General features: G+C 43.2%; 1 protein-coding gene across 1 annotated transcript in view; it reads right to left on the bottom strand.

Moving 5' to 3' along the window:
- RAD50 (RAD50 double strand break repair protein) overlaps nt 1-13617 on the bottom strand; it is a 495519-nt gene that overhangs the window by 480037 nt on the left and 1865 nt on the right. Inside the window, exon 2 of the mRNA XM_085618052.1 lies at nt 3314-3495. Within this exon, the coding sequence (XP_085474178.1) occupies nt 3314-3442 (129 nt within the window). The 5' untranslated portion in view covers nt 3443-3495. The remainder of the gene's footprint in view (nt 1-3313; nt 3496-13617) is intronic.

The following is a 13617-nucleotide window of genomic DNA, read 5'->3' as shown; positions in this document are numbered from 1 at the left end:
AAATGGGTACAGGTAAGCAGTTCAAGTTTGGTGTCTTTGGAATTGTAATGAAAAATCTTAACTGATGGCGAACTTGGATATAAAATTACAACTTTGAAAAATGCTACTTTTAGAAAGTTTCCATTTTCCTGCCTTAGCCATTTAGTGCCTGCAGCCTGTACCTGGGTTACATGGCTGGGTATAGCTCAACGTTGAGCTTCATGTATTCATCCTTATCAGCCACATACAATAGGTATGGAGTCACGGTGTGCCTAGATGGGACACCTAGGGGAGGATGGGTGGGAGGAGCTGGGCAAAGCCCCACTTACATTTGAATAGTAGATGTCCTGCCTCCACACAAAGGGCTACATACCCACTGTAGTGGATCTGGGGCCAGGAAAGGGAAGACAGGATGCCTGGGGACTTGAAAGGGAAACTTCTAGACGTTTCTCAACCACTTCAAAAGGCACAAATGTATATAAATAGTGGACATCAGACACCACCACTTCAGTACACTTCTGAACCTCTGGATACTCTGCCAGGAAGGCCTGCTGTGCTGCTGAAGGACTGTCACTCTGCTAGACTGCATTCCTCATGGACCACTGCCTTGCTGTGCTGTACTTCTGCCTGTTGGCCTTTTACCTTGTTGAAACACACTGGATTTGCAGCTCTTGAACCCAGACCCCAGAGTGACTCCAAGGGCTAGTTGGTTGGCCTCCCGACTTGATTCTGAAGAACAGAAGGCTCAACAACCTTAACCCAGCACCTGGACTCGGTCATCTGCGGTGATTGGAAGCGGCCATAAAGTGTTCTGCCAGCTTCGTGGATCCAGCTGAGCCGACGCATCTCCTCTGCTAAACGGCGCAACACCAAGCAGATCCAACGCATCGCCACTACTGTGTGAATCGAAACTGTTGCAAAGACCACATCGTAGCCCGTCCCCACATCCGAACTGCAGCTGAACACCACATCTTCGGCGCAAGCCCTCATATCCCTCTTCGACGCCAGCCTCGATGACGGGCTTCGCATCGCAGCACCTTGGAACCGACGCAGAGCCCCGACTGCACGGCACATCCTTCTCTCCAGACTTCGCATCGCAAGCCCTGGTCGACACAATCCGCGCCGACGACGCAGGACCTCACACCACAGCCTCGCAGATCTCATAACCGACGCATCACTTTGGCTGCGCAAAGCATCTTCATCGTGAATCCTCGCAAACCAGGATTTAAGGTACTTTGTTCAGTGGGCCAAACCAGGTGCCTGTAGTCGGCCCGCGCTCCATTGCGGTCAACCTGAACCTGTAGCTTTCTCCCTGTCCGGTGAGACCAGATATCCACAGTTGCCACTTTATACCTTTTGGAGCTATTTTCACTCACATCTTTACAATTAAATATCTCCAGTTCTACTAATTGGATTTTTTTTTGTTTTGGTCTTGTTCTATTTAAAACACATCACTGTGTTACTGTTTGAAGTGTACTTTACTCATTGTCTCTGAGACAAGCCTGACTGCTGTGCCAAGCTACCCAAGGGTTGAGCACAGGTTAATTTAGAGTTTGTTTGTGCCTTCACCCCTAGAATAACTGTTGTTGCTGCTTGAGAAGGGTTTCAATCCTCTCAACCAATAACCCAATTTCTTACACACAACATGTAACTCAATCCTGTACAATATGGGTTGCATACTGACCACTTTCGTTAAATCACTCTCTCACAGGTAGTACATATAAGCACCACAGCACACCACAATCACCTATTGTCAATCCTAGGCCTTCTTGATCTTTATACAGCGCCTGATAGTCTACTCTTTTCGTTCAATAAGTTATTCCTATTTGGCTTCAATCTCAAATGGTACTATTCTCGTCTATCTGAACACTTTTTTTTGGCCTCCACGCTTTCTGCCCCAACTTCTTTACCCACTGGAGTTCCCCAATGTTCAGTCGTAGGTCTTCAATCAATTTCTCTTCACAATACCTCACTTGGGGATTCTGTTACTGTAGTTAGATTTTCTTATTGCCTTGAATTTAAATATAGGACACTCAAACCATATTCTCATTACCACCTTTTCTATCCTGCCCCGAATCTTTAATGTGTAACTGATTCACTGCTAGTCATCACTTGAAGGCTCAATGATACTGATCCCTAATGTTGAACTAATCTAAAACAGAATCCCCTGAATTCTTTCAACATATTTCCTTTTGCCCTCTTGTGCTTTCTATTTTCCTTTGCAGAAAGCTTTGAGTTCTATTCAGACCTTAAATGCATATGGAATCTTTTATTACTGCAAAGCCTATGTAACATAATCAAATTGTACACATTCAGAAAGTTTTTCATGTATAACACTGCAAATAGCCAAAGCTCTGATCATCTCATTTGTACCAAGTAAGCTAGCCTCCAGCAATTATCTACGAATGGGATTATTTCAATATTCCTTCTTCCAACCAGTACCGTTTTCAGTTCCTTAAAACACTCTACAATCTCATCCATTTAATGCCATGCTCAACAGCTCTATACCATAGACAAAGATCCATACAAACTGCTAATGCTTATATTCTATAGTTCAAGCCATCCTTGGCACATCTCCTGGATACCTAGGCGATATCTTAACCACTAATATTCACACTTGTAACTTGAGACCAGCCAAACTGAAACTTTTCTGAACACCAAAATCGTCCTGGGCAGCATCCAGATTCCACTCCTTCTTCCTATTAGGACCCTCCCTGAGATTTCAGGCAAGAACCCAGGGCACAAAAATTCAAGCTTGCCAGACAAATCACTTTATTTGGTTTGAAAACAGGGTCAGCTTCTTCGCGAACCAAAAAGCTCCTCGTCCCAGCAGATTTAAACTTCTGGAACTCAAAATGGTTACTGGAGCAAAAAGTAGGCTCAAATCAGAATCACAATTTTTTTTATGTTTAGATTTTTCAAAAACTTCTAAATGGAGTTACACAAAGCCACAAAAAAGACACAATCCGGTCCAACTCTCTCTTTACATGAAACTTAGCGGAAACTTGTCCAGTCGGAATCTAAAATATTAAATGTTCTCATCTTTTCCCCACATCTGAACAATCTTCATGAAATTGCAAAGAACCACTTACATGAACCTATGCATTTTTCGACAGGGTCACACTACTCAAACAAGCCAAAGGTTAATGGCAATCAAAACAAAAAGATTTTTTATATGAACTAAATATCTTAAGCATTGATAGTATTGGTGAAACAAGTCCTTTAGTAGGCATTCAAATACACATACACTTAAAGTCTAAACACTATGTTTTTGCATGAAGCACAGAAGTCGCAAAATCAAACTCACTGCTTTAAAAAGGTGTGTAATACATACGGTCTTTCCTGCGCCATTGGGTCCCACCAGAATTGTTAACGGGTTAAAGAAGGTAATAACTTGTTTATCTTTGTCTTCAACTCCAAAACTCCTCACACCGAGAATGCTCATCTTATCTATTTTAGACATCTTAAGTAAGACGGTCTTCAAAGGTGGCCAAACAAATTTGGTTTAAATTTCCCCTGCGAAACAAAACAAAAACGGATAAAAATTAATTAAAAACTGGTCAATCCTGCCTAGAACATTAACCCTTTCCCTGAGGGGGTAATTTCCCTGCGGTGCGGGGTTGGGGGGCACCACTGCGCCGCTGTGCTCGTGACGAGCTCAGCTCGTTATGACTCACAGTGGAACTGTGCTCGTCACGACCCCGCCCACTGATTAATTCTCCCGCACAGGCGGGGAATTAATCGCGCATGGGCAGGCCGCTACCGTTATGACGAGCTCAGCTCGTCATGAGCACAGCTCCACTGTGACTCATGACGAGCACAGCTCGTCTTGAGCACTCAACAGGTTAAGGTATCCCCTATAAAAAAAGATGAGAATGTCTGGGGGACAACAGAATACAGACGTTTTATGTAAAGTTACAGTAAAGTTGCATTTGCCCAGGCTGCACAAGAGGCTCAATATTAAACACCATAAAGAAAAGAAAGAGCAATTCATACTCAAAAGGACTGGATTATAATCAAGGCAATTAAAGGAATAACTGAGTTGGTCTTAAACGGATGAGGTGTCCCTATGTACAATCAAAAGACAGTTCAGTAAAGTTTAACAGAGTCACACAATGGGATGTCAAAAAAAGCGATCATGTGACATTCCAGGAATGACTCACTTGGTCACACAATGAAGCGGACTCTTGAAGAGATTTCATCAAACACTCACAGATTTCTTTTCGTTACCTGGGGCTGTTTGGGATCTACTCTAGTGCGCATCCCACTTCATCACATTGTGTTGGTACCCTTGTTATTTATGATTATAAACATTACCTAGAAGAGAAAAGGAACCATCTTGTATACTGGTGAATGCAATAAACTGAATGATGTGGTTTCCATAAACGTACTTGACAAGTGCGAGTTTGGAGTATCTATCTTTCTTGGGAAGTGTTAGACCTGGCAACTTTGGCGTAGTTTCCTGTGTCTCTTTGCCTCTACCGCCTGTATTGTTGACTGTATGCTGGACTTCGTTTTTGCTGGTTTGGGTACTCTGGGAACTTTACCACTGTTGATAAGTGCGAAAGTGCAAGTGTTCCCTGTTTAAATTGTGATTATGATTGAATATCCATAATTTGCATATTTGATCTACTGGTGTGTCCCTAGTACAGTGCACTGTGTGTGCCCAGGGCCTGCAAATCAACGGCTCCTAGTGGGTCTGCAGCACTAATTGTGCCACTCACATGAGTAGACTTGTAACCATGTCTCAGGCCTGCCCATGCAGTGTCTGACAGTGCAGTTAAAAATTATTATTTTGAAAGTTTTTTTATTGCATAATATAAAGACAGTGTGAGCATACATTGAAATCTCTCATCCTAAGGCAATTATGCATTTTTAAATGCTCCACCCAGCAACCACCCACCCACCCCGTCCCGGGGAGTTGGCAAAAACCTCAAACTCTGTTATCAGACACTTAAAACAATCTTATATGTTAACTCCATTGCAAATTCCCAGTGCAAATTTAGCCAAAATTACCAATTAGAGCAAGACAGTCCTATAGTTCATGTGTTTTCCAACATCTTCCTTTACTAATGAGCCACTAAAGAGCAATATGTCATGACATCACCATGTTAATTTCCTATTTATTGATTACCCACTTTCCTCTATCCATCTAGTCAATGGTGCCCAGATTTTTAAGCCTTTAATTTGTGAACGTATTCCCCTCCTTGCATAGATAGCCTTTTCTAGATTATAATTTGCCAACAGGCGGGAAAGCCACTGCTGGAATCCGGAGTTATTGGAATCTAACCACGCCGATGCTATACATAGACAAAGGATCGCCATGCCTATAAACACCAATTCCTCTCTGATTTTACTCTGTGTATCTTGAGCTACCCTGAGCACTATCAGGGACGGAGAAAGGGAACATTCCACTCCTAAAGCTTCCTTAAGGAATTTGGTTCTCTCTTGTTTTAGCTTACTAAGCATGTTACATGAGGCGAAGGTGTGAACCAAGTCTGCCTGAAATAATGCACACCGTGGCCAAAACGTCCCTTTCCCACTCCCCCATCTGGCTATTTATTTTAGAATATAGTACAGTGAAAAGCAAGTTTTGTAATATTATGCCTGTAACCGGGCAGGAATTAAAATACTCTGTGCCAATTTGAATTAATAAATCTTCTGATACCCCAATTTCCTCTTTCCGTTTTTAGCGACCAATCATCAATGTCGTCTTTCATCAGTGAGTTAAAAAGATTGTAAATTACCTGTACAGACAAATCTCTGTTCTCTACCAGTTTCTCAATTACATCATTTCTGGAGAATCCTATTGGTCCGCCACCTTTGTTGTTTAGAAAGTCCCTTACTTGGAGATATTTATAGAAGTCTCTTTGATCTATCTCAAACGACTCTTTGAGATTTTTGAAAGAGGCAAGACCGAGTGGAGAGAAAAAAAGTCCACATTTTGTCAGTCCGACCTTGCCCCACCTTTTAATTATGGGATCTTTGAAAAATTCTGGTAGATTTGGATTATCAAAATGTGGTGTATAAAAATTAAGCCAACCGACTCCTATCAGTCTTTGAACAGACTTCCAGATTTTAAACTTCCTTTGTAGTGTTTTAAAACAGACTTTTTTGTAGTGGTTGTCATTTAGGTACTGCCAAACCCCTCCCCAAGCTTCTTCCCCATTATAAATTCTGGGGGGGGGGGGTGGGTCGGAATCTCTTCAATATCTCTACCTTTCGGTTTCTCTTGTATTAGTACTAGGTTGTGTAGTAGTGTAGTGGCCCAGTAGTAAAGTCTTATATTCGGTAAGGCCCATCCCCCTCTTTCGCTGGGTAATGCAAGGAATTTGTAAGCCCTTCTTGGTGTGGCGTAAAGCCAGAGGAATCAGGAGAAAAGATCTTCTATTTTCTTCAGGCAATCAGCTGAGAATTCCAGTGGAATCGCATGCAGAAAATACAAAAACTTGCGAAAAAATAACATTTGAATAATATTGCATCTACCAATGATAGATAGATGAAGATTGTGTAGTCTCGACGGGTCCTGTTTGATTTTAACTAATAGGGGATCAATATTATCTTTGACAATGTTATCCATGTTTGCTGAGATATTGTCAGGACCGACTATTCTTTAGTCTTCAAATAACACAGGAGCAGAATGTCGCTAAATTCCCAATGCCCCTGTCAGAACGTCCCTGTGAGATCTTTTACTGACTCTCTCAGCAAGTAAGTGTCAACGAGGGAAAGGGGATTGGGAAAAAGAAAAGAGACAGCCCTGGATATCTTCGTCTTCTTATTTGAATGGAAGCTGTAACAATTGACATTCAATTACTTTTCTGCTACTTGAGTTTATAACTTACTGTATTTTTACAATAAGTTAGCTTGCTTGTCTTACCAGGATGTATTCAGGGCCAAACCTCTCTTCTATCTTCTCAGTTGTGTGTCTTGCAACTGATTTGCTCTGGCTTAAACTAGCTCTCTCCTCCGCTCTTCTTACAACTACCAATGGAGATTGTCTAGTGTCTTGGAATAGAATCATAAAATGTAAGTGTTGAGAATTTCTGTTATTGTATAACTATCTAGTAGTTTGCCTTTAAGAAAACTTACTAAGTTCCTTTGCCTGAGCACTGTGTATTATTCTTCTTTAAGTTTATTCAGGAGTTAGATGGGAAAGGAGAGGTACTTATTAGTTGTTTTTACCTCGGGGAAATATCCTCTCTCACAGTGTTAAAGAGTGAGTTTTTTAATTAGAACTGCGATAAGGAACTACTCGAAATGCGTAGTATTCTAGTACCCTAATCAGTTTGAGGAGATTAGTGATCTATTCTTTCCTCGAATCCTATAGACGAAATATTTTATAAGAACAGCGCAAGAGAGAACTTGCGCTCGTTCCTACAACTAAGAAATTGCTATGGATTTTAGATTTTACTTCAGACCCTAATTATCACAAAATGCACGTTTACTAAGAATGCCACTCAGTCTGTGGAGATCAGTACTCAGACTTACTCTAACCTTCCAGTCTGAGAAGAGTTCTTAGATGCGTTCAACACTCGTGCATGCGCCGGTATTTTTCCTGAGATGCTAATCTTTTAAACTCTCACCTGAAGATAGATTAAGTTAGTTGACCGTCGAATCTAAACCCGACAACACTGCGACGCGACCTACCCTAACTTCCACGACGTTGTGAAGGTAGGTGTCATCTCGGTGAATTCTCTGGTGAAGTGCGCATGAGAACGTTAGCAAGCGCGCTTCACCTGCTTCATTAGAAATGAGGGAAAAAACTAGAACTCTAACCCGCGAATGCGTCGGTGGCCATGTTGGACATCCAACGGCGCCAACACATTCGCCAATTAGGGGCCCCATGAGTTCTCCCATTAAATCTAGCAGGAGAAACAGCACATACAGTTGTGGCTTCAGGATCACGACTAAGGAAACATCCCGTGAACCGTGACAGGTATTAATCCATAAGTAGATTGCATTTTTGGCCACTATGGTATCATTTATCATTGAATTCTCATTGCCCACTATTTGCATCTTGCCACAATTAAGTGCATATCCTGAGAATGTCCCATACCTTTCTGCTTCTTCTTCAATTTCCTGTAAAGCAATAACAGGGTAGGGGGTCACGAGGGCAATGTCGTCAGCATATGCCAGAACTTTTGTTTTCCAGCCGTGTGTTACAATGGGGCTAATAACCTTGTTATTTTCTAACTGTCGAAGAAAAGGGTCGATATAGATTGCAAATAGCAATGGTGAGCTTGGACAGCCTTGTCGGGTACTTCTTGTTAAAGTAAAAAGATCCGAGAGTGCTCCATAAACGAATAACCTTGCCGTAGGATGGAAATAAAGCATTTTAATAGCCTACAGTAACCCTTCTCCAACTCCTACCGTTGACAGGGTCTCCCATAGAAAAGACCAGGAGATCCTGTCAAAGGCCTTTCCTGCATCTAGCAGGATTAACGCCATTGGGTCCTTGGATATGCTAGTGGCATCTAAAAGTGAGATAACCCTCCTTCTGAGGTCAGTAATCCCCCGCCCAGGAATGAATCCATGCTGATGGATAGAGGTTATCTGATCATCGCTTTTAATCAATGTTAGAGGGCGATATGAACCAGGCTCGCATGGAGGTTTATATTTTTTTGAGGAAGATCACAATTTTTGCATGTGAACAGGAATTTGGAGGTCTTACCCCCCTTAAATACATGTATAAAAGCTGGGTCATACAATCTATGAGTAGCGATGAGAATTTCTTATAGAATTCCACAGGAATGCTATCCAAGCCTGTAGCCTTACCATTAGAGAGACTACTAATACATAATAGTATCTCAATCCATTGTGGGAGCTCGTCTAACAGTAGCTGTTCTTCATGAGAGAATTGCTCTGCTCAGTCTTAATTCAGGGTTGCCTAAACTTCTCTAAGGTCCCCAGGTGGATCCTCTTGATATAGCTTTTGATAGTATGCGTGGAAGACATTTCTAATTCCATCAGGATCTGTAACCACACCCAGCACAGGATCTTTGATTTCTTGTATTATGTTCTGCAATGCTTTTTGTCTAACTCTGATTGCCAAGTGATGCCCTACCTGTTCACTGCACTCGTATGCTTTCTCTCTCCATACTGTAATTCTACCGGTGGCATGTTTCGCAACGATTTCCATAATAGAGGATTTAGAGGCTGCAACTTTTACCTGCGCTTCTTCGTCATACCCACCTAATTGGAGCACTTTCATCAGATCCTCTTCTGCGACTGCCAATCTAGTTTGTGTATCATATAAAAGCTGTTTTTTTTTATTCAAAGACAAAGAGAATCTAAGGGTTTCCCCCCGTATTCCCGTTTTTAATGTGTACCATTCGACATGGATTCCTGTGCTCCATAAATTCTCCTTAAGAAACGGAGGGATCCATTTCCTCACGTGACTACAGTATTCCTCGTTCACAAGAAAGGCATGTTCAAAACTCCATATTTAGCCCCACCTTCCCAGTTTTTGACACCTTTCCCTTTAACAGACCAATTTTGGATTGTGATCAGAAAGAATACGTGGGGCTTTCTGTATAGAGCAATCATGGAGCATGGAATAGGACACCAACATAAAGTCAAGCCTAGCGTGCTTACTGTGTGGAAAAGAGAAAAAGGTAAAGCCAGGATCCAAGGCATTTTGCCAATTCCAGACGTCGCACAGCCTGTGATCTGTGCATAAAGTCCTTAATGCACGGAACAAATTCGGTTTCCCGTCACTATATGTCCAATTAGCTTCTGAACTCAGTTTTTGGTCGGCAGGTATGTTTATGTTAAAATCCCCACAAAGTATTGCAGGAGCGGCCAGGCTGCAAGTTTGTTAGTTACGTGCTCAAACACTCATGGATCATCCAGTGTGCTGCCATAAATCGAGCAGATAGTGAGCAGTTCCCCATTATTTTTATGACATTCGGTTATTACACATCTTCCTAGGTGGTCCACTGATGTTCGCCTAAATTGTAGGGTAGTGTTAGATGTCAGCATCGCCACCCCACATTTCCGAGTGTTTTGTGTCAAAGTATAACCAAATGAGTTTAATAGGTGCAAGTGAACCCTTTCAATGAGAGTCTCCTGCATACAGAGGTTATCTGCCTTCAATAGCCGAAGCCCAGCTGCTGTGTACCGTCTCTTTTTAGGGTCATTGATGCCGCAAATATTGATGGTGGCTATATGTATCTTACCCATCCAGAATATAAAGAAACATAGTACCAATAGGACATCTCCCCCTCGTGCCAGCCACCCACCCACCCACCCCAAAAAAACTCCTCAGCCTCCCCCCTCCCACCACCTATAGCTGAGGTGACCTGGCTCAGCCCGAGCCAGGATGATGTCATCTGAGAAATCATAACCTCGTCGCTCCTCGAGTCTTCCCCCCCCTCAGACCACCCTCAAAAGCTGTGGATCACATCCTAACATTTTTATAAATCAGTCTCTGTTAAAGATATCATGTTAGCAAGCTTCAATAGAATGTTAAAAAAACACTATAGCTATGAACACAGAAAAGCAAGAGAAACACAAGAAAAAAAAGAGAAGCCCCCAAAAAAAAAAAAAGATCAAAGAAGGCGATGCTTCAGTGCCTTGATATTTAGCTCCAACTTCCCTTAGACCCCATTCTCAGCTTTGCCAGAAATCTCCTTTAAATATGCTTGGGCCTGAATTTCGGAGATGAAACTGCGGGTTGTCCCCTGAAAACAACTTTTAGTTTAGCTGGGTTCTGCAGGTAGACTTCAGCCGCAAGCTGCTGAAAAGGGGCAAAGAATTGTCTGAGCCGCCACCTTCGCTCCAAGGTGGCATGAGCAAAGTCCGGTCTTGTGAAGAAGATCACTCCATCGAATTTGTTTTTGGAGGTTGGCCTGGCTAAATCATAAAGAGACTGCTAGAGTAAAAAGTTTCCGAAATATAGGAGCATAGCCCGTGACCGCTCAGGAGTGGATGAGGAACGTTTTGGTGGTGTTAAGGGGAATCTGGGGGCTTGCTGGATCACTTTGTTCCACTCCTAGATACACAGTTCTGGAAGGCCACCCTTAGCAATGAGATCATGTATTTCCTGGGGTCATTCCCTTCGACTCCTTCTGGGGTACCAAGAACACAAAGATTGATGTGGCGATTGTTGTGGCAATTCTGTCTGCAATTTCCACACATGTTTTACCCACTTTCCTGATGACCCCTTGCAATTTTTTTGCAGCCAGACGTACTCTCCGGTTATCCATCTTTACCTCCTCCTGAAAACTCTTGATTGATTGTAACACCACTGATAAGGCAGGATCGTTCTGGCTGCCAGTCCCTATGGTCTCAGTGTTGCCTGTCATTGTGAGATTTCCCCCTGACAGAATTGTTTGATCTGAAACAGTGGTCAGTTGCGAAGCCGAGTAGTCCTATTTCAAATCCCCAGCAGTTCCGCATTCTGAGGTCTGCACCTCCTTCTCCTCCTCCCTCTCTTTGTAGGGATTTCTTCTGTCCTTGGGGTTTTGGCAGAAATTCCAACCCAGTGCTGCTGTTCCAGTTGTGCCCCTATTCTTCGCTGGAGGCGGTTATAATCAGGTCCAATATCTCAGATTCATCGGTTAGGGAATAGAATTTCTTGAGGGTGTCAGGAGATCTAGCCTGGACAGTGTAGTTTTAAAATTTGCCAGGTCGACATGGCAGTTTACGACAGTGCAGTTTTAAACTGCCATGTCGAACTGGCAAGTGCACCCACTTGCCAGGTCCAAACCTTATTACAGCATGTATGGCATCCCAAAGGTAGTCCCATGGGCAGGGTGCAGTGTATGCAAAAGGTAGGGCATGTACTGGTGTGTCTTGCATGTCCAGAGAGTGACAGCCTTCTAAATTTGCTTTTCACTATTGCAAGGGCTATCTCTCCCATAGGTTATCAATGGAGCTTCCTTGTAACATCTAACAAGTGTAACTTTCAATTGGGAAGAGAAAAGAGATTTGGATTTTGGGAATTGGGCTCCTAGAACTCAGGATTTAAAAATACATATTTTGTTGAAGTTGGTTTTCAGATTCTGAAGACTACCGGAAGAGGGATTGACCCGGGACGTATACACCTAAATCAATTGAGAGAAACTGTGATATCATAAATGAAAAAGTGAAAATAACTACTGATGCGTTTGATGTCACGAAACGTTTGCATTGTACTGATGACCAATGAATGCATATACGCTTGTCCATAAATTAAGACCCTTGAGAAAGCCCAGGTCCAAATGACCATGATGGGCGAAACACGTGTCGGCTGGTGAAACTTTAGCAAAACGCTATTCAAGTCTCCTAACAAACAAGGATGCTACCACTGTATTGAATTTCACACAGGGCTTCTTTTAAACAACGATCAAAAAATAAAAATAAAAACACATTTCTCAAACAAGGATTTGAGATTTCCTCGTGTTTTTCAATATATAATAAAAGAAGAAGGGATCTACACTCAAAATCATCCCCCACGGTTTTCAGATTCTGTGTTTGAAAAGTGCCACTTTTAGAAATTGAATACAAAAAAGGGAACCCGGCTCCGTTTGACCTTCAGCTCTGTAGGTCAAACGGAGCTCCCCCTCAGACCCCCCTCAAACCCCCCTCCCCCCGTGTTTGTACTTTTAGAAATTGGATATTTTCTTGCTTTACCATACTAGGTCTCTGCCTGTCTGTGGAATCAACATCACGTTTAGACTGGCAGGGGCTGTTTTGTGCATTCACTCTAGACAGTCACACAAAGGGAGCTGAAGTGTGCCCTGCATATCCTGATGGCCCATCACCAGGTTGGTGGGCCTTCCTGAGCTAAAGTGGTGGGAGGAGTTGTCACTGACACCCGAATCGGGCTGTGCCTGTCCTCTCACAATGCGGTCTCCACTCCCCTGTAGTGTGTCTGGAGCCAAGGCAGGATCTTGGGAACTACAAAGATTTTCCTTTGAAGCATACCTACTTCAAAGGCCTAAAGGGGTATAAGTATTGGCCCTCTAAACCCACATTTTTAGAACATTTCTGCATCAAGAGGACACTGCCAAGAGGAAAAGCTGGAGCTGTGAGGAGGGTCATTTGCAGTGTTGCTTTGCTGGGTTGGCCTTCAGTTGCTGCTTCAGTCTTGGAGAGGGCAAGGACAGGACTTTGCTTTTTTCCGGCTTCAGAAGATTCTCCAAGTGCTTGTGTGCCCTTGCCTCCTTTTAAGAAGTCTCAGGGCTATTAAAGACTTCACCTGCAGCCTCCCTGAACTCCTCTGCTAGAAGTTCTGTCCTGCCAAGTGATGTCAATTCCAGTTCTGGGCCCTTGGAGGTGGTTTGGCTACTTCCAAGATTCAAAACCATTGAATTGTACTTCCAGAGCCGTTTTTCCTGCCGCAAGCTTGCCATGTGGTTGAAAAAACAGACGCAGCGCCTGTTTATGGCCAAAAGAACCGCCGCAGCCAGAGTCCAGAGCACCGAGTCTCCGATGTCCGAGACCCCCGCCCCGACTTCGATGCAGGCCCTACTGTGAGGCTGAGGGAATCAACTCATCACTGGTCCGCGGCTGTAAGAATTGACGCAGCGCCTGTTTAGCCACCGCGTCTCCAGTGAGTCCATATTTCCACACATCATACATGGGCGCCAAGTTTCCAGCACATCTCCCCGCAGAAAAGAACTGTCTTCAGATTAGGACGCATCGCTTCTGCTC

This window comes from Triturus cristatus, chromosome 7, assembly GCF_964204655.1.
Source record: "Triturus cristatus chromosome 7, aTriCri1.1, whole genome shotgun sequence".
NCBI lineage: Eukaryota > Metazoa > Chordata > Amphibia > Caudata > Salamandridae > Triturus > Triturus cristatus.
The sequence above is the reverse complement of the archived record's forward strand: the minus strand, read 5'-3'. Positions and strand labels throughout refer to the sequence as shown.